Source organism: Trichogramma pretiosum, unplaced genomic scaffold (assembly GCF_000599845.2).
Source record: "Trichogramma pretiosum strain Unisexual culture from Peru unplaced genomic scaffold, Tpre_2.0 scaffold143, whole genome shotgun sequence".
Lineage (NCBI taxonomy): Eukaryota > Metazoa > Arthropoda > Insecta > Hymenoptera > Trichogrammatidae > Trichogramma > Trichogramma pretiosum.
The window spans coordinates 106,049-127,741 of record NW_019640832.1 but is presented as its reverse complement, the minus strand read 5'-3'; the positions used below and the strand labels follow the sequence as shown (position 1 = coordinate 127,741).

At 41.8% G+C, this 21,693-nt stretch overlaps 1 protein-coding gene across 1 annotated transcript in view; it reads left to right on the top strand.

Annotated features, from left to right (window-relative positions):
- LOC106651161 (phorbol ester/diacylglycerol-binding protein unc-13-like) overlaps positions 1–21,693 on the top strand; it is a gene marked incomplete at its 3' end in the record, with an annotated part of 166,158 nt that overhangs the window by 38,821 nt on the left and 105,644 nt on the right. The window contains exons 3-4 of the mRNA XM_023463425.1: positions 6,466–6,568; positions 14,905–15,022. Coding sequence (XP_023319193.1) covers positions 6,466–6,568; positions 14,905–15,022 — 221 coding nt within the window. The remainder of the gene's footprint in view (positions 1–6,465; positions 6,569–14,904; positions 15,023–21,693) is intronic.

Here is a 21,693-nt window from a genome sequence, read left to right as displayed (position 1 = left end):
TTAAAAGTTACACATTCTATACAAACTTCAACCCCAATGATAGTTATATGGTCTTAAAGAGCATAAAATTACCTCTAATTTGGTGCATGTAAAAAGTTTCTAAGTCCTCTAGAACCTGAGATACAGCTGTTTGAAGTTTGACCAAAAATTAAAGTACTGAATCTGTGAATCTATCATAGGCCAGATATGGTATGATCATCACACAATCGAATCTTACATTTTCAGTACAACTTCAAACAGCTGTATCTCCGGTTCTAGAGGACTAAGAAACTTTTTACATACACCAAATTAGAGGTAATTTTATGCTCTTCAAGACCATATAACTATCATTGGGGTTCAAGTTTGTCTAGAATGTGTAACTTTTAAGAAACAGAAAAGAAAATAACAAATGTAGTTTCGAGCGCGACACAAAATGTTGGACGTTTTATACTGTAACTTCAGTAAAAATTCAAAAAACCCTATACAAATTTATATGGTTGAAAAGACCTTTAAAAGACGGAGAAATTGGTTGCTTGTTCGTTTTAATAGCAGCAAAATTACGCAACGTACAGCTGTGTGAAGATGGAAAAAGAACAAAAAAAATTGAATGTAACGTAATTTTTCAACCTTCCTATGACTATATCTTTGCTTCTAAGGCACCTAGAGGGCTAAAATTTTACAGAGAAACTCCTTTCAACATGTAAAACAAGCCCTGAAACTTTCATCCCAATCGGCCAATCCAGTGCAGAGAAATTTGGTAACGATTTCATACTGAAGCATAAAGATATTGTTTTTACGAATTTCAAACTTCAGGCTTCATGCGCCACCTGAAGACATCATTAGTTCGCGCCCAGCTCGCGGCTTTTCTCTTGTTTTATCTTAAACTTTCGATAAAATACTATTACAAAGCGATCGGCTTCAAAAGTATTTTTTCGTTCCGCCCTACTGTACAGTAAATCGCGTGGCTCGCTGCCTTCCGAGCCTCACGATCGCCTCGTCACCTCGCAACTCTTCTCTCGTCGACTGAACTCCAGGCTTGAACATAGCCTCTCCACGGACACGACACACGAATTTCCGCTGCACGCACAGCTTCTTCACAACTAACTTCACCGCTGCCACACAGCTTCTCACATTCGACTTCTCACTCGGCCACACGTCCGTCCTCTCTCGCGGTCTGATAGCGAATCTCCTGTCTGCACTGTCGCGCAGACCGTCGACGCATCGAGCGCGAAGTGCGCGATTCGCACGGGTCGATCTACTCTTCAGTGCACGTGGTCCGAGAGACGCGTCCGAGGTTAGCTTGGCTCCTCCGACCATCAGCATTGTCGACGAAGAACGAAGATTAGCGTAAGCGGATAAAAGATTAACCTATAAGTGTGTTCAGGAATTGTTTGAATAATTAATAATAAATTAGATGGGTGCATGGACAGGTCGCACAATAAGACACTACATAAGTAACATTGATTTGGATTTTCACTATTTTCTTTATTAATCACTTAAATCACTCTTGAATAGTCAAAACTGAGTCAATGTTTAAAATGTTGATAACAATTATAAGTAGTTGAGTGCACTGATATTATAATTGATTTTTACTATGAGTATATGTCGAAATTCTGTGCAATGATTTGAGTTGTCAACGCGAAGCTTGATTATATTAATTCAAACGTGCTGTTACAAAGTCTTTACAATGAAATTGAGTAGTCGGTTCGAAGATGATTTTATTTATCTACACTTATCTTCTGTGAATTGTTGCACTTGAGACGTGGAAGGCTTCTCTTGAGCTCACAGCGAGTTAAGCTTGATTTGTGAGAAAGCCGGAATAAACGGAGGAGGTTATATTAATCCTCCTAAAGAAATTGATGAAAATTGGGGTTGGGAAGAATATGTTTCTGCTGATGATAATATATCAACATTTGTAGTATTAAGCGAGCAAGAAGCAATTGCTGATAATTTAAATCAGAAATTGAATGAGGAATTATCTAATGATGACGACGAAGAAGGAGAAAAAAGTACCAGGGAAATCATTCCTAGATCGAGTAAAGCAATCGAAAAGTTTGAAGGAGTTGAGAGATTTCATCGAGCCTTGTGATGAAGAAGTTTCTGATGATTCATTTCTTGCAATGCAAACAGTTGAATCCTTTATTATAAAAAAAAACCGCTGCCAATTTATTGGCAAAGAGCTTCCTCATAAAAAATAATATTAATAAAAGGCATCGGTTATTAACGTGAAAATTCGAATTTTTAAATTTTGATTCTCTGTCTAGTGTCCTAACTACAAGACGATCTACACTAATTCATTTCATGTGGACTAGAAAGTCTAGACTAGTTTACAGATTATCAAACTAAATATTATATAGAAAGTATTTATTCCGAAGAACTTTAGAGAGTAACTCTTTCATCATTTGAAGTACAACTCTACTTCTCAAAGAACAGTTAGGTAGTAAATTGGATGCGTTCGATTTTTTTCCACAATATATATCACAATCAAATATGTATCCAACAGCACTACATAAGGCCCACATTTTTATACTGAACCTTATAGACCTAGATCTAGTGCATTGTTTCAAAGAATTTTTCCCAAAATTTTTCACCACCATATTATCAACCGGAGGACTGTCGAAAAAAAAACCAAATTGTCTGATTTTTTTTCTAAATATATCCAACATTTTTCGAGCCCACCAAACTCTGTCATTATGATCTTCATCACCATTCATTGAAAATTTTAGAGATGACTTGATTCGTTCAAATTCATTCCGGGGATATTTCTGATTTCACTGCACACAATTCAAGCAAAGAATCGGTTGACCAATAGTCTTCTGAGATAGTCTTGAATTATGTATGGTGAGTATGAATATTCCAAGAAATTTTTGGAATTTATCTAAAGAAAGATTATTATTGAACTGCTTCTATTCTATTTATATTTTGGAAGTTTTCAACTTCTTCTATTATATTTCTTTTCGGGAGTTTTTAAATGCTTTTATTTTATTCAAATTTTCGAATTTTTACGCTTCACGCAATAGCTACAAGAAGGAACGATAACGTCTCTTCCATGACATGAGTGGAGTTTTTTTTATAAATAGATTGAAATTTTTTAACGGACTATAAGATTATATTTTCTCAAATTCGAGGTGTAACGTTGCAAATAACTATGTTTCGCGATAAGTTGTCCAACAGTTAGTTATTTTGTATCCTGAATTTGATCGTTATTTTGTTTGAAGGAAGTGGTTCGAAAATTCCATCGACATTCCTTGAGATACTTTAATTAGAAACGGTGCAGTTAAACTAAAATGAATTGGCAAAGTAAAAGTGAAGTTAGCGTGGGTAGAGGTACTTAGCCGTATCATCGCTCATGGTCAAGGGACAATTAAGAACTGTTCGCCTCGCCTTGGTTTTCAAAGTACCACTTGGAGTGAGCAAGGTCTCGATGTCAATGGTACGGCTTTTTTAGTAAACAGTGCCCACTCTGCTTGAAACAAGGATTAGTTGGGCTCCCATGTTGGCGTCGATGCGCTTGAAACTCTCCAAATTGTGCGTTCAAGATCCCTGATGTATCGTGTTACCGAACATATACCAAAAAAGGTGACAATTTACTTGATGTCTGAGAAAGGAAAATCCGAGAAAGGCGATCGAGAAGTAGGTGTGACAGCTAGATGTCTAGCTGATTTATTTTTTCCGAAAGAAAGTGAGCCAGTGCCCTTGCTAGTTCGATTTTACATTGAAACAGCAGTCATATTTAACATCAAAACTCGAATTTTGTGCACAAAGATTCAGTTTTGTTCTTACCCTCCTAGTGACTTATTGCGGAATTCTTTCACCTTTCATAAGCGCATTGAGCAAGTCAGCCATGGTCTCTGCATGTTTTACGCTTATAACAAGGCACACAAAAAGAAAATTGTTTAAATATCGAGGAACTTATGTCGCGCTCCGAATGGCAAGTATGGAAGATGAGAGCAGCTACCCACCCTTCACGCTCCTCATTCTATTATACAAGTCTTTCATAAGATAAATTTAATAAATTCACTACAATATTCGTTGCAGTACGTTATACGTAACTGTTTGAGAATTAGGTGTCTCAATTACTCATTAAAAGGATGGTTGCATGGGTAGATCGCACAATGACTTCTTGAATGCAAAAGATTTTGTTATTTAACAATTTTCTTCATTTTCACACTTCATCACTTTAATAATATTAATTAAAATTGTTCACTTGGTTGAGTTTAATTGAGAGTTACAGTGAGAAGTCGTAGCACATTAGTATTTTATTAATACTTCACAATAGCGTCATAAATTTGAATGCATATAAATGAAAAAGGACAACAGTTTAAGGAATTATATTAATCCACATTGATTCATGAGAGCACTGAGACGTCAACGTATGCGGAGCACTAGACTGAGGATTCACTAGATTGAGCATTCGGAGGACTGAGGATTCACTAGACTGAGCATTCGGAGCAGTACGCGAAACAGGGTTATATTAATCCCCTCGTCCGCTGAATCAGCTGCCGGAAGTGAGAGGTGCTGAGTGTAACCTCGATTCTCCTCGCAGTGACTCCGTACTTTGCAAGCGCCAGTGCTTGCACAATTGCGTCAGTGAATGAGGAGACTCTACAGGGCCTGAAGAAGGCATTATTGGTCTTCTTCAGCAACCCGTGTAGGTTCTTTACCTGGTGTTATACGTTGAGATGAGCTGGATCTGATGAGTCGAGTGAGCAGACGTCGATGAGTGGCCGATGTTGAAGTTCTTATCCCACCTGGCTTGAGAGCAGCAGATGTGGACCGATTGAGCAGTCGAAGTTGGTGGATAGCCGTATGGATGAGCTGACTTTCTTTTGGTGGTCGCACTTTGGTGCACGAGTCACACGCGAGAGGCGAGGGTGAATCGAGCAAATCGGGTGAGATAACTGGAGGAGCGCGAGATGTACAATGAGCAAAAACTCTCGTGTCCATCGCAAACTACGCACGGATAGTAGATCTGCGGCAGGCACGAGAAGCCACGCCATCTCTGAGTGCGCAGCAATAAACTCGCGTGGCCCGACACTACACGTGAGTTTGAGCGCGCCCACGGCAGTTGATAAACACTGTTCGGGAGATTTCTCGAACAGTAACACACTGCGCTAAAAAGTCTCTTTCTGATGTTTAAAAAAAAAGTTAAAAGTGAAATATTAAATACTATCATTAAAAAGGCAAAAATGGGGCAGGTCCCGATTATCTCCATAAATAATTCAAGTTTAAGAAAAATCAAATTTAAGCGGTATGTATAGCATTAATCGATAGATCAATGTGGCTAAGTATTAAAGCTTTTTGTGAGCTTTGTGACTCGTTGGCCCTTACATCACACCAGGGGGATTACAAAAAATGTTAATAACTATTTCTTTTCTGAAAAGAATTTTTAATTAATAAATATTATAATAAATTCAATACAGATATTTCTGTATATATAGCTGATTCTTTGTGAAATCAAATGACCAAAAAAATTTTTTTCTGCAAATATGATAAATTTGTTGTTTTCGATATCAGGTTTGTCTTACGAAAACTTTTAGAAAAATTGGGGCTTTCTATGACACTTTTTCAGAGGCTTTTTTTGGTAATTTTACGCATTTTTGGCCTATTTCAACCTTTTATGCACGTTTTAAACACACATTGTTGTCTACATTGCGTTACACATTAAGACCCATTACAAAACTTCATTAGGCAGTAGTTGACATCTTCAGAAAGCTTATTACATAGTTTTGGAAAAAAAGTCTGGTTCGAACTCAATTACATTTTGTGTTTTTTTTTCAAATTTTTTCCGCTCTGTAACCTCCCAGGTTGCTCTAATCACTTTCGAATACATTTTTTCTGAAAATTTGGAGAATTACCAACAAAAAAACTAATATTCCTTTTATTTTTGAGTAATTCTACACTAATTTAGTAATTATTTGAATATTTGCGATTTTTCATAAATTTCGGAAAAACGCTAGAATGGCCAACTTTGGGCCTCTGAAAAAGGGTCATAAAAAGCCCCAATTTTTCTACAATTTTTTGGGACAAGTCTGACATCGAAAGCAACAAGCTGAATTGTTCAAAATTAAACCAACATGAATTAAGAATTAATTTCAAATTATATATCAAACCTAGTTTGATTAAGAATTGTTTTCAATTTTTCATGATATCTGAGATTAAATTAACATCAAGTATTAATTGTAATTTGAAAGACTGCTTTTCAACTACTCCAAGTATGATTTTACAAACCAAAGATGAGTTACGTAACAAATTTCGTTTGAAAAAACATGTCAAAACTACTACTAGTTGTCAAAACTTTTTTTCGAGACAAAAGTCTCAAAAAGAATTTAAAGATATAATTGAAAATATAGAGTTTAAATGCGAGGAAATCTTAATTGTCATATGACAATATCATTTTTCATTAAAAAAGTGATCATATACATTATGACAAAAAATCATGCAATTATGCGATATTAAATTAAATTTTTTATGCAATTCATTTAGCTCAAGAGTATAATACTTATGTAACGTTGAAACTACAAAACGTTAAATCATCTACTGTACCTTTGAAAGGATCAAATCCATGCTGGGAACAAGATTTTCTGTTGTGAGTATATTGTTAATATATAATGTTTACTTTTCTATATGAAACTTGACGATATAAGACATTATGTTAAATGTTTGCGTTTTAATTTTTCAAGATTTATATTTTGATGTTTTCAGTTAACTAATTTTGAAAAAGTTCCACTTCTGATGGCTGTAGGGGGCTGTCAATGCATTCAAGTTCGCGCAGATAACGTATGGTAGCGATACTTCTGGTCGACCGTCGAAGTGGATTCGATTCCCTATTAATGTGTAGAATCATGAAAAATGCACAGTAGCATTCTGGGCAGTGATGGTTCGTACGTCGATAAGAAAATTATTATGTCAAAGAGTTAGGTTAACGTTGCCTCGAATCTCGCGAGGAGGGCTTATGTCGGGAGAGGCCACGCAACAGTATAATGAAGTCATCGATACTCATTCTCTTCGTAAACTACTCGTTCGAACCGCAAATTGAGCTTGCATAGGCAGGTCTTTGATCTATAAGTCACGAGACTCGAGTTGCGCAATACTTTCACTCAGACACTCTTGCTCGCGGTGAGAGTCAAAAAGATATCCGCTCAAGTTGGTACTCAAACAAGGAGATCGATGACAAGAAGGAAAAAAAGAGATATCGGCACTCGTACGTCGGAGTCTTGCACCGGAATATGTTTCCGTGTACAAGGCAACTGCGGCAAGTGACTATTATATCTTCGTTCACAGGACTGAGTTCGGTAGTGAGTGTCGAGTCTGAGTCAGATAACCAGTCCACAGACTAAGTTCGCTAATCGCTATAGAGATTAAGTCTAACAACAAAATCTGCGGTCAAGTCCTCCATAGATATTCTCTATCAAAGGTTAAATCTGCGAATAAGCTTATTCGACGCAAAATTAAATGAACTTTCTGAATCTGGTGTTAGATTTTTCATACAACAAACTGATCAAAAGTTAAGGATGGTTATCGAATTTATCAAGTTTGACCTTCAAAACATCTTGAAAATGACTCCAAAGCGGTCATTTGACTTTGGATTCAGTATTCTCAAAGTAGTATTTAGTTCAGTATTTAAGGCGTAGCACCACTTTAGGATTTTGGAAAATTGCTAAAATTTATGAATTTTTTGTGGGGGCCACGATGAATATTTTAATTTGAGGCTTTGAGGACTAATAATACATACAAAGAACTATAAAGAAAATTTTTTTTATTGGTTTTAGTCACAAAATAACGAAGATATTACAATTTTACAAATTCGCAATTTTTTGAGTGGTGGAAAGTTTTCTCGACTTCTATAGCATTTAGAACAAAATTTCAAACAAGGTCTTAAAGTTAAGGGGAGTCAAACACCAATTCACTCCTCTTTGTCATTTATTTTTTATATAAACCACATTTTTATGTCAATCTACATTTTCAACATAAAATTGACATCTTTGAGCCCTAAAAAATGTGAAAAAAGTTGAGGTGGGAGTTCCTGATAGGTCTTAAAATCTTTTGAAAAGTATCCCTTATGGGCTGAGTTTTGTGAAATTTTGATTAGAGATATAAAAAAGTTTGTATGCCAACAGTCGTGAAAAAAGCAAGATATAAAAAAAAGTTATCAATGTTTTTGAGAACATATTGAATAATAGAACTGATATGAAGGTCTAAAAAAAAGTCCCACAAAACTCAGCCCATAAAAGATGCATCGCCGAACACTGTTATGCTTTTGTCACTGGATATTTGTATGGTCTCCAGATCGTTCTCATCAAAACCAACATTGGTTACCGTCAATTTCTTCTCTTTTTCAGCTGCTAAACTCATACTTGACTCAGCTACAACTTCGGCTCCTTCAGCGATTTTTTTCACAATCTTGTCATAAAATGATTGAAAGATCGGCCGCGGTAGATCCATGACGGCACAGAATTTGATAATTCCATTAAGGCCTACACCGAGTAATCGCATAGCCAGTACTAATCTTCGATTAATATCGTATAATTTTTTGATGAAAGGGCAGCTGGGAATTCCAATACCGATACAATTATTACAAGAAATCACAAGTTTGAAACTCAAGCCTCGCTCGGATGATTCGGTGAATTTTATATGAGACTTGCATTTCTTACAGATAACGATGTTTGATATAGTATTAAATACTGATAAAAAACTCAAAATTCTGTATCCAAAGCTATCATCTATTTTAATATCATCTGATTGGGCTGCTAAAATCTTCTTGGCTGACGTACTAAAGCTGTTGCCCAAACTCGGGGTTTCCAACTCATATCTATTCAGTGGTCTTCGGGTTCCGATTTTGCGTCTTTTATTAAACCCGCTGTCTCCATGAGAGCCTTTTTCCCTCTGGTAAGAGCGTTTTTTGTTACTCATTATCACAGTATATCACACGAATTACGAGAGTATAATTTTTAGATAATTTTCAAACACGTACTACTCTGAAAAATCCGTTATAACTACTAAGTTGGCAACTGAAAATTCATAATATTGGAGAAAAAATTGCGACCTCTACAGGTTGTTTTTCATATTAAAAGCCACTTTTCACTCGTACGATAATGTACTTAAATAAAATTTTAGCAACAGTGTTTACGAAAATATGTTCGTAAAAACCCTTTCACTCAAATTGAAAATTAAGCATCTTATAACTTCGTCTCCCCTATAAAACTAATTTGGTATCATTCTACACACCCTAAGGGAGCTTTTTATGCAAAAAAAAACGATTTTTTGAAAATCCTAGAGTGGTGTTACTTCTAAATATTTAGTTCAGTATTTAGTTCAGTATTCTGAATTTTCTGTTGCACAATTTTCCTGCCTAAACCTGCACATAGTCGTCCGCGGGTTGCTGCGAAAATCATGATTGAACGTGCATCAATCAGTGAATATACACGTTGGTTTAAATATTCTTAGTTTCTTTTTGAGTATTGAATAATATCGAGAGAAAAAAATAAAATGTCAAACGATAATAAATGTTTATCAGTATCAACGTACAAGAAAACACGCGCGACGGTGATATTTACACTGGCGTATCGAATCGCGCCCGGTCGTTGCAGAAAAATTCAAAGTAAATCCTGCCTTTTTCGCGGCCATCCAACTTGTTCTTCGCATCGGTGTTGTTATTTGCTACCTTCGAAAATTCGGCCGCCAGGTCCAAGTACTGAACAGAGGATGCTCGGGGGGTTTTCTTTTAGGGTAGCCACCCTCGTTAGTGCGTCCACCTCTTCGTTGCCCTCAAGGCCTATGTGTGACGGAATCTCCAGCAGCTCGATCTCCTTCTCTCGAATTCTGTTTAAGAGTGCGGCGATTTCTCTTTTTATTTCCGGAATTTGTTCCATTGTGTTGCTGCGTGTCTGGAGTGAACCAACTCCAAGTAGTGCGCATAGAAAATCCGAGACGATCATGAACCTCTCTCCGTCCGATAACGCAATGTGTTCTAGGGCTCCGATGATGGCACAGCATTCTGTGGTGAAGATCAAGACCAGGGTCCGGCTAGCTAAAAATGGAAAAAAAACACGAGGGCACAAAAAAGACTCTCGACTTTCAGGGTCTCGAGCACGGTTTGTCTCCGAGAGGAGACGCCGACGGTTAATGGAGCAGGGACTCCGTTGGGCTGCTGCTCTGCACCTAGAAAAACACCTGTAAAACGAAGAACTCGCGAGAGAGAGGAAAAGCAATAATATGGGGGATAATCGAATAACAACACAAAAAGATATAGTTTGAATTACAAAGAACCTTATTGAGTAGTAACGATTCTATCTCACACACTCAGTCGAGGCTCCCACATACACATTCGCCCTGGGTCGCGTACGCGAGTTGCGTTGCCGTCGGAGGGGTCGTACGGGGCACAAAGTAGGCTGTAAATTTACTCTTGTTCTGCCTCGCACAACGGGGCTCATGACCGCACGGTCGTGTCGTAAACGTCGCCGGGGTTACAAGATGTTGTACTGCACGTCTTGCGTCTCGTCTGTTGGGCCACGGACGTAAAAGGGGACGGGCCAAGTTTGTCGTTTGCTCGGTCGTAATCGGTTGGAGTATTTGGTGCACTGCACGGGTCCTCAGCATTCACACTCGACTTTACAGCCACCAACTTTACCAATCAATATACACACTTCCACATAAAACTCATGCCAAAAGTACACCTTAAACTCACTCAACACAACTCTCCACACACTCAATAAACTCTTCGCAAAAATACAGGGAAAAGACAGCATAACGTTCGCGTACGAAAAAGCTCCACCCTCTATGGCGTTCGCACAACACGTGTCTCGTGTTGTCAGCTAGTTCACGCCAGTCGCGAAGATTTTTGGCACGCGTCTCGTAGTATTGCCGTAAACGCGTCAAAGCGAGCCTCGCTACACGGTCTACTTCGGACGTAAGCATTGCAGTATTTACGTCCGAACGCCACAGTGACGGCTCCGCTGTCACCTCGCGTAGCTAAAGTACCTGCAAAAATAGAACTCGGATATTTCAAATTTTGTATTATTCAGTGTTAATCTCCTCGTAGCCGACGTGATGACGTTTGCCAAGGGCACAACGTTACACGCTGTAGTTCTCCGATTCGTCAGACAAAAATTCGAAAAAGTCCGCGAAGCGCCAGCCATGGGGACGATGATAAGTCGAGGCCGAAAGAGTCCGAGCAGCCCGACGTGTGTCCCTTGGCTTTGCAGGTCCGTCCTAGCCCGTAGAGGTTTTTCCAGTGTATATTCCTAGAAAGTGAAAGAAAGGGGAATACAGGGATTCACACTCATTCTCACCAAGAAACAAACACTCAACATTCACAATAACGACTACCAAGTTTATTCATATGCAATAAACATAATACACGGCCTCAGAGAGTTTCCGAATACCCGGTCGACGGCAGATGCGACGTTCGTAGCCATGGTGGTCACGTCGGCCCGTACGACTCACAAATGCAACAACCAAGAGCTGGGCCGCCGAACATTCCACATGGTATCGAGATCTTCTCCTGTTCCAGTTTCACTCTTGCTTGTCCTTGTGGTCTGCTCGGCCATTGGATCCACTAGTCCTCTCTCGCGCACTCGGGTCGACTCGTACCAGCACTCGCACTCTTCACTCGAGCGACGTAGGATATTACTACCCGCGCGGTACTCGTCAATCCGACGTAGACATCTCCGAGAATGTCACGCTCAACTCGCACACTCGAGCTCCGTTCGCTCTCAAAGCAAATCTTCAACTCCCTGCTCTGTTCATATGTACGCTCTCGCGTCTCAACGTATACGCATATTTACGTTCTATCTTTACACGCTTGGCGCTCACATGAAATCAGAATCGAAATACAATAATCAATAACTATTTTTATAACTAATAATATGCTCGGCGAGGTGACGGTTCGTCAGGGCGGCCCAACATGTATTCGTCGAATTTTTTTTACTCTTAAGTTTCCTCGGTCCATTGTGTGCATTGGATTCGCTTTGGCTCTGTAAGCCCCGATCAGCACGAACGAAGTTGTAGCCAGAGAATTTACCGTGGATATTTGGAGTATACCATATCTCTGAGATAGATAGCACGTAAAAATTTGATTCATCTCGAAAGTTTGCCAAGAACTCAATGCGATCTTTGATAGAAAAGACATTTATTTGAACAATTCGAGGTTTATTATTATTATTATTATTATTATTAAATCTAAAATTAACATTTGGACAGGTACGATTTAGTGAGGGTGATGGCTCGTCACGCGCAAAATTTCAAACGATCTGCTTAAGATTGGACTCGGTGACGATGCTGATTACTGGCGATAGCTCGTTCTTGTGAATACGGATACCTCCTTCATGAATCCACACAAAGCGATAACCTTTCTTTTGCGCTATAACCCTTGCGTTCTTCTTCAACGCGAAGACGGCTGGGCTTGCAAGCTCGTAAGCTCGGATAGGTAGCTTTTCGGCACCACTGAAAGTATAGCAGTACGGTGTAGCGCCCTTCTCACGCATCACCTCTAGGACTTGTTTACGTACTACCAGATTTTTGAACTTGACGATGATCGAACTTTTCTTGGCAGTAGCTGCATTTTCAAGACGCTGTGTGTCATTGTCAGGGTGCGTTTTGCGAGACCTTCCTACGTTAATTTGAGCTCAAAATGGTGCGCACTTTAAAACTTACACAGCAAACCAATGGAGTTTAATTGTTTATTGTTTCGCAAAAGTGTTTAAAATTGATAAAAGTTCATGTACAAATATTTTTGAGAGAGTTAGACTTGAACAAGGCCTGATAACAATAAGTGGTATTTTTTAACATTATATTATATTTAATACTTTTTTCTGCTCTTTAACTCTTTTCAGGGCCCATTGGAATAAAATAACTATAGGGGGCTTCATTATCATGTAGAAAAAGACCCCCAAACAAGTTTGGTAAGGATCTGTGACCCGCAGATGAAAGGCTCTCCTTGTTAGTAGTCGTTATTGTTAATGTGCAATGTGTGTTTCATGGTTTGAGAGAGTATGATTTCTGCATTTCCCTTTCTTTTACCCTCTGGGAACATAAATTGAAAAGCCTCTACGGGCTAGGAAGGATCTGCGGGCACATACAATGAACTCGCCACCGCTGCGACTAATCACACACACACACATCGATCGGCCTCCTTGGCTCAGTGGGTATAGTTCTTGCCTGCTGATACAAGGTGTGCCGTAGGGCGTGGGTTCGATCCCCACTTGGCGAATTTTCGAGGTTCGTTTTTTCGCCTGGTGTGGTCGAGCCAGTGCCCGAGGTGGAGCGGGTACCACTCAAAAAGAAGATCCGGGCTATGTCATCAGCCTCCGAAGCGATAAAAAAACCCCGATCACTGTACCAGCTGGAAGCGATAGGATAACCATAAGTAGGAGCCCGAGGCGAGGACTCACAAGGCCGGCAATAGATGGAGGAGATGCCAGCAAAGTGTGACCACGCAGCAGACGGCTCTGAAAAAGGGTGATACGACAATCGACGATGGCATCGCGCAGGATCGGAGGTTCACCAAGTAGAAAAAAGATGAGTTCCTGAACCCCTAATCTTCACATATCACTATGCGACGGATGGGGGATGTATGGAAAACAACGACTAACAGAAGGAGCAGAAATGCTCAACTAACCCCGGCCTCACCGAAGCAATGCCTAACGGCGGATACCGGTGAGTGTCCGAATTGGGTGGAGTAGAAAAAAAAACACACATGCACTTAAGTGGCTCGGTGATAAGATCAACGATATCATGGAATACGCGATGCCGAGGTATAACGTCCACAAGCCACAAAGGATAGACTGACGAAAGCGCCTCTTATCCTCCAGAGTTGCTGCACGGCGCTGGACGGGTTGGAGCATCTCCCTCCCCAGAACACAGTGGCAAAGGAGGTGCAAACATCGTCCAGACCCGGGATAAAGAAGAAACCCAAGACGACTTAGACGACAACGCTAAAAAGCAGCAATATCTTCACACCATCTGTTACGAGAAGCAAGAGGGGCGGGGTGAAAAATGATGTAAGGGACCTTGCAACAAGTGTATTTTTTGACAAAACTAACCTTACTTTCAGCACTACTAAAATCGGCCTTAGTGCTTAAATTGATGTACTTGAGTACTTGAAATGATGAATCGAGGGATTAAAAGTGACCTATGAGTTCGAATGACTTGCCCAAGATTGTGTTTGAGGCTATTGATGTTCTGGAAAAGTGTGCGTGACTCTAGTAATGTTGTTTCAACAATTCGTTCAGAATGTTTCGACAAATGAGGGGCATTTTGCAAAAACGTAAAACGCCAGCAAACACAATCGAAGAAAAAATTTAACAAGCAAAATATACAAAAAAGGCTCATGGAAACAGCTCAGAGAATGATTATAATTTTGAAGCGTTGAAAAATTCATTTAAAGGAGACGAAAAATCCTACTAGAAAACGAAATAAAATTTTCTTCCAAATTTAAGCTCTCTTTGAACCAATCAGGGGCTTAAAATTTCAGTAATACAGAAAAATATCACGTTTGCTCGGATAATAACTGTTACCGTGCTAGGCAGTGGAGTTGAATCCAGGGCGATAAAAAATTCGTACACACCGTTTAACAGAAAAAAACCACAATCTATATCTATTGAATTAAAACTTTTGTCTTTTAACTTGGCAAGATATTATGTAAATTGGTTGGATACCAAAGCGTTGACGCTGAAGTGATATAAGAGCTTGGCAGGCCAGGGCGAAAAGGCTCTACTAACGACTTAGCTGAGTGATTATTAGCAACTGAACAAAAATTCTACGTACAGCAACAAAAGCCGTGAGAATTTCGCTCGTCTTTGCCCCACCAAGCTCTTATCTCAAACCAGCGCTAAGTCCGCAACTTTTATTATTTGAACAATTACATTATTTCTAATCGTTTTAACTAAAATACTTATAGATCATATTACTTTTTTGAATTTTTAGTGAAACAAATGATTTAAAAGGTGGACTTCTTTTGGAAGTTTCGTTGAAAGGTATGCTTTGGGACAGAACAATAGGATATTACTTTTTATCACTTATGGAAATAGCTCAATCTGGAGAGGTAAGAAATAAGACTAGAACTGTTTACTAGATTTTAAAATATCTTGCTCCAAACTTATGGATTACTAGTTTATGATCTAAAAATAATATCAAATAGTTTAAGCCTGAAGATAAGTGCTTCGTTTTTGTTGATTTTCACAATTAATTTTTCTTGTAGTTGTTATTAAAAATTTTTATACCATATGCTTCCTGAATTTATAAATATGAACGAAGGATAATTTGAGGGTCAAAATTATTAATTTTCATTACCAGTGTTTACAAAAATGTAGAGGAAATAACCCTCCGATGCATGGTTTTGAATGTCGTTTTTTAAACTATCACAGAATCATTCAAGGTCTTGAATGGTTAAGATGTCACTGGCGACAAACGTGAGTCATCTACGTGTGAATGCCGCGTGTATGCATGCGAGTTACGAGCGACCGACTATACAGCGTGAAGGAAGAGCTAAGTGCATCTAACTTCCACGCGCCACAACAGGATAGGGGGCATGTCCGAGTTATCGACTGAACGAGCCACGCAGTGACAAGTCGCAACCATGGCAGGAGCTGCGGCAGCGGCAGCAGTAGAGCAGAACAACGATCAGTAAGGCAAGTCTCGACACGTGTGACGATGCTATTAACTGTTACCGCGCGACTCGTAGTCCCGAGGCTACAAAGTACGCGTTGAGGTACAGCAAGAAAAAACGAGTTTGGTGCTCAGTGAAGTGCACAAGTAGAGTGCAAGATCGAGAGTCTAGTGCAAAAAGGAGAGTGCGAGGCTATGTTAGACCAGTATCAGCAAACGAGTCGACGTTGTTCGTGCTATACCGCAACGTGTCAGGAGGGTTGGCTGAGTAAGCTCAACGACGAGAGTAGTGCGAGTAGGTTGCCACGTGTGATCTGCATTTGCTAGTAGTTCACGAGCTGTGTTATTTTGCGAGGACTGAGGTTGCCAGAGAACGAGAGTGGTTTTTTTTTTTTTTTTTTTTTTTTTTTGTTTTTTTCTCGTATCGATATTTCAGTTTCTTTGTGCTTGTGCTACTACTAAGTGTGATATAACCGGCTATAACAGTGTGATCTTTTGTGGGTGATTTAAGATTTCTTCGAAGCTCAGTGCAATTTTCCCGGATTAACACCTCCCATTTGGTAAGTTACAAAATTCATCTCTTCGAACGTTTTGTATTTTTGTTACGAGGATAATTAATGACTGTTTTAGTACTACTTGTTATTCTGAAAAGTAAATACGCCTTTGAAATGTTGATGAACGACGGAGTTTGAATGTTACTACTACTTGACTGACTAAAAGTATATTTACAAAAAATCGCAAATGAAAAGACACATTGCTCTTGAATCGCATTTAATTAGCTCAGTATTTCAATAGAGTACATTTCAATGGAGTTTACGGTGAACGAGACGTAAACGATACTTGTTTTCAATGAGAGGTATATATATTATATCACACCTCATTTCTGAAGTCAATCAAGCCTTTTGCCTGTTTACGATTTCCAGATCATCATTCGTAATAGAGTCGAACGAAAGTTATTTTTTTTTTTAAANTTAGATTTCGATAAAAAAATCACTGTGGTACTGGTACACGTTCAAACAGTCATTTTTTTTCAGTAATTTTTAGGGTCACGCTCAAATACTACTGGTAACTCAACATTAACTCAAATCTTATCTTAATTTATATGGATTTAAAGAGGACAAAATTTCCAAGAAATTAAAAAAAAAAGCGTGTCGATACGATAAATCTAGCCCAAGATAGAAGCATTTGAAAATCGACAAAATTTCGATGAATTTTTTTGTTGCGATAATTTTGTTGCCGAGTGTAGTTACAATAAAAAAGTTTTTACATTATTTTTTGACAATGTAATAATTTTTCTTGCTTTCTACATTATTTATGTACGATCCATCTTCTCCTTTCTTGTTACCTTGTTGTTGTTTTTTTTTTTTTCCGCGGGACCGCCGTTAGGCATTACTTCGCTGGGAGGTAAGATTTAGCAGTTTGCTCTTTCCGATGGCTGGTTAGTACACCGTCTGCTTCCTACTGCATCGTGTGGTCATCTTCTTCTGGCCATTTCCTCAGTTGGGTTCGCTCGTAAGCATGAGTCCGATGATGTTCTCGGGCGTCATTTCTTCTTGGCAGAGGACATATAGTCTTCTTCTTTCCTCGTCGAACCGCCGGCAGTGGAATAACACATGCTCTGCGTCTTCCACCATGTGGGGATAGGCCGGGCACTGTGCGTTGATGGTGTTGTCGTAGCGCTGGCTGTGGCGCCTGAAATAGCCATGCCCGGACAGGAGTTGTGTGAGATGGTAATTCACTTTTCCATGTTTCCTCTCAACCCACTCTCTGATGTTCGGAATGAGCCTGTGGGTCCAGCGGCCTTTTGTCGACCGGTCCCATTGCTCCTGCCATTTTCTCAACGTCTCGAGGCGTTCTTCTTCTTTGGCGTCCTCTATGCGGCGTAGGTAGATCCACGAGCGCTCATCTGCTAGGAGGGCCAGAGATGGTATACTGGCCAAGACGTACGTTGCCTCGTATGAGACATGAGGACGGCCACTGATCACGCGCAGGCACGCTCGCTGGTGTATTGACTCTGCTTGGCGAAAGTGGGCCTGTGTCTCCGTTGCACAGATCCATATAGGGGCGCCGTACAGCAGGATCGAGTCCATGACGCTGGCGTAGAGCTTTCTCCTGCTGCTCCTGGGGCCTCCAATGTTGGGCATGATTCGTGCGAGGGCCCTCGCCACGTTCGATGCTCTCTCGCTGACCATTTTTAAGTGGGCCTTGAAATTGAGGCGGGCGTCCATGTAGAGGCCCAGGTATCGGATGTGGAGGAACGAACTGACATAGCAGTCACCCACCTTGATGGTGATGGACTCCATCTGCCGCCTTTTGGTGATCAGCAGGACCTCTGTCTTATGGTCGGCCGTTTCCAGGCTAAGATCTCCAAGCGCCTCACGTGCCTGGCTGACGGCAGCGTCTAGCTGGTTTTCCAACAGCCACAGGTGCTTGGCCACTCCAACCAATGCGATGTTGTCCACAAAACCGACTATTTGTACCCCGCGCCAGAACTCGAGCTGCAGGATGGCGTCGTACATTACATTCCACAGTGTAGGACCGAGGACCGATCCTTGTGGAACACCCGCTGCGACGCTACAGGACTCCGGCCCGTCGTCCGTGCTGTAGTTGAGGACTCTTGCCTGGAAATAGCTGTTGATGATTCTCATCAGGTACTCTGGCGTGTGTATTCGGCACAGAGCGGTGAGGATGTTGTTCCACTGTGCCGAGTTGAACGCGTTTTTGACATCCAGGGTCACGACCGCACAGTACTCTATCGTTCCACCGAGCCAGCGGTTTCCTTTGAGCGCTTTCCTGGCGGTGGAGACAACGGTCTGGATGGCATCGACCGTGGATCGCCCCCGCTGGAAGCCATATTGCTGGTCTGAGAGGCCGCCTGGGCTCTCCGTGATGGTCGTGAGGCGGTTGCAGATAATTCTCTCAAGAACCTTGCCGGTGGTGTCAAGCATACACAGTGGATGGTAGGATGACGGCTCTGCGGGCGGCTTTCCTGGCTTTGGCAGCAGCACGAGCCTCTGCTGCTTCCAGCACTTCGGGAAGACCTCGGTTCTCAGGCAGGCCGTGTAGACCTGGGTGAACAGGTCCGGACACGCTGCGATGGCGACTTTGAGTGCCACATTTGGTACTCCGTCGGGTCCGGGCGCTGAGTGTCTTTTGATTCTTTCGCTGGCTCTCCGGAGCTCCTGCAGAGTGACGTCTGGAATGTCCTTCGCGTCGCCAGAGGGCGGCGGAGGCGGATACAGCGCCTTCGCGGCCACCGGGAACAGCGTGGCGACCGCACGCCGCACCAGGGACGGGGAGCCTGGTGGTTTGGCTCTTGGACCCCTCAGACGCGACATGACCGTTTCGTACGGTCTGCTCCAAGCGTCACGGTCGACCTCCTTGCAAAGGCGACTCCAGCACCGGCGCTTGCTAGCCCTGATGGCCGCCCGCAGTTGGTGTCTCGCGACGGCGAACTCAGCCTGACGAACGTCCTCGTTTGACCGTCCATGGGCCCGCTGCGCAAGTCTGCGTGCCCGCAGGCAAGCCCGCTGGAGGTCGGAGATCCCGTCCGTCCACCAGTACACCGTGTAAGGAAGTGGACGCCAGTACAGAGTCCGGCGGTATTCCTTCCTTGTGTCCTAATCCTGACCCGTGTCGAGAGAGCCGTATGATTATCGCGAGCCCGATGTAACTTGGATCGGCGCCGTTCACAACGCGCCGAATTTGTAGCGAGAGACGCGCGACCTGTGCGTAAGATTCGCGCGCCTAATGAGAGAGCAGACGAAAAGCTGTCATAGGAGGGAGGCCTGATCTGACTGACGGGTCTACGTGTGAGAGATAGCGGGATCACTCTGTGCTGGTCCGTGCGTAGCGACGCGTATATTATAGCCTAGTTCTGCGTCAAGTGCGAGTGTGTTTCCGTACGAGCTACTCCTGGAGGAACTGTGTGACCTGGCTCTCCTCTCGTTGGCCCTAGCTTCTTCGCAGTCACATTCGGCCTGAATCATCCACCAACCAACATTGTCAACGAATGTAAGTCGCCTATATCTCTCTCGCGTAATGCGCCATACATATCTTTATTCGTTACGCTCGATCTCTCTCGACATCGTCCCCACGTAGCCCAAACTCACGACCGCCGTGTCTGCCGCTCTAGCCGAGGTGGCCTAATCGCGTGTGTACATTGTACCGGAGTAAACTTATATGTCAATTGCGTGTTGAAGTCCCAATAACTGTAATCATCGATTTATTGAATGTAATAGATATAATCAGGCGTCACATTCGTGACTGGCGCCTTTTCCAATAATAAATTAAGCCTTGTATATTGTTGCCTTTTTAAATGATCGAGTGAGTTATTTCGACACCCCGTTTTATTTCGTTTACAGCACCGCAAGATTTCGCCGGATCATTCGCTTGCATCCCAAGGGCGAACGGTTACAACCGGCCCATGTCGACCGCGACCGGCCGCTCTGGCCATGGATGCATCGCAAGCGCCAGTGATGGCGGACATGAGCTCTGCCGCCATTTCCTCCGTCGGTCCCTGGGTGACCTCTGCGCCGGCCATCATGGCGGTGAAGTTCGCTTCGTTTAATGAACGAGAGTTCCATCTGCATCTGCGGAGCGGGGCGCGTCCTGGTGGCCTGGCGTCACGTATTCCGAACAACAGCGCCTGGTGGTCGCTGTGCGTGTACATCTTGCTCACTTGCCATGATGTTGTTCGTGGAGCAAGCGTGTCGCTGACGAAGGTGTCATCTATTATCGATTGTCCGTTCGGGCCGACAAAAGTCGGCGTGTCTCCCGTGTTGAGAATCACCACATCGAGCGGAGCCAGGGAGTCCATGAGCGCGGTGCCACGCGCACGGGTCTCCGAGCATCCCCACCCCACCGACCAGGCGTTGAAGTCACCTGCAAGGACGAGTGGTCTTTTGCCCTGAGCCTCCTCTGTGATGTTGGCGAGGAGGGCCGAGAATTCCTCGTCAGTGAGTCTCGGGGGGGCAAGAACGAGAATGGCGCGAGTGCCTACAAAGCCGAAACTGCGTCGCCTACTCAGAAGCGGCGCGATCCATATCTAGTGCGAGCCGCAAGGAGGATGTCAAGTCGGTGGCTGAGAAACGATGCCACTCCGCACTCAACCACCGAGGCGATTTGGCGAGCGAGCCGTGGCGCTGATCAGCACAATTTCCGGACTTGGAACACCTCGTCTCCACTACCAACAGCGAACCAGGATTTTTTTTATTCACTTTATTGATAGGAGTTGTCCTCAGCTTTTCAATGCCGTATTCAAAATTTTTAAATTTTAACTTTATCGTGAGGTACAGACTATTAACGATACTTTTATGATTATTTTAGCAACAGTGAATGAATCGACTCATAAATATCTTTGCCGTTCTTTCCTGAATCTTTGGACTTTCATTGGTCGACACTATTGATTGTCGACTCTATATTGATATTCGTTCTATTCTTCAGTTTGAGTACATTTAGCAGAAATTTGTTTGTTTACATGGCTATGTGTATAGTAACGCGACCACTCGCAGCACGTAGCTTTGGGCATATCTTCTGCCTCTCTCAGTTTCGATCGGAAGTCCATATCAAATGTCAACAAAAGTCTTCTTCTTGATTTTCCTATGGCTAAGTAAGTATATTACGTGCCTAGGGAGCGAAAAACTGGAAACCCTCAGAGCATGTGTAATTATCGTCCGAGGCGAAGCCCAGGTTGATAAACACGAGCTCTAAGGCTTTCTTTTTTCACTTCATAGGTGCGTATACTATTTTTCATGAATTCCCAAGCAGAAATTAACTTTTTCGTTTTGGCCACTAGGACGAAAAAAGTAAGTTTTGGCTGGGGTAGCATGAAAATTACATTTCTTTGAAAGTGAGAAAAGTATATGTACAGTGCAATTATATTTTTGCAATTTGACAGAGCGTTTTATAATAAAACTATGAAAAAGTTTCAATAGTTTTTTGTGGAAAATATGACAATTGTAGCAATAAAAATGAGGAAATATATCAGTAATTACATATGTACATTTTATCATATACATCAGTGTATATATGAGCAATTCCGGAATTTAGTTTCGAATTTTCTGAGTAAAAACGAAACAATTTTTTTTCGTTGGACGCATACTATGA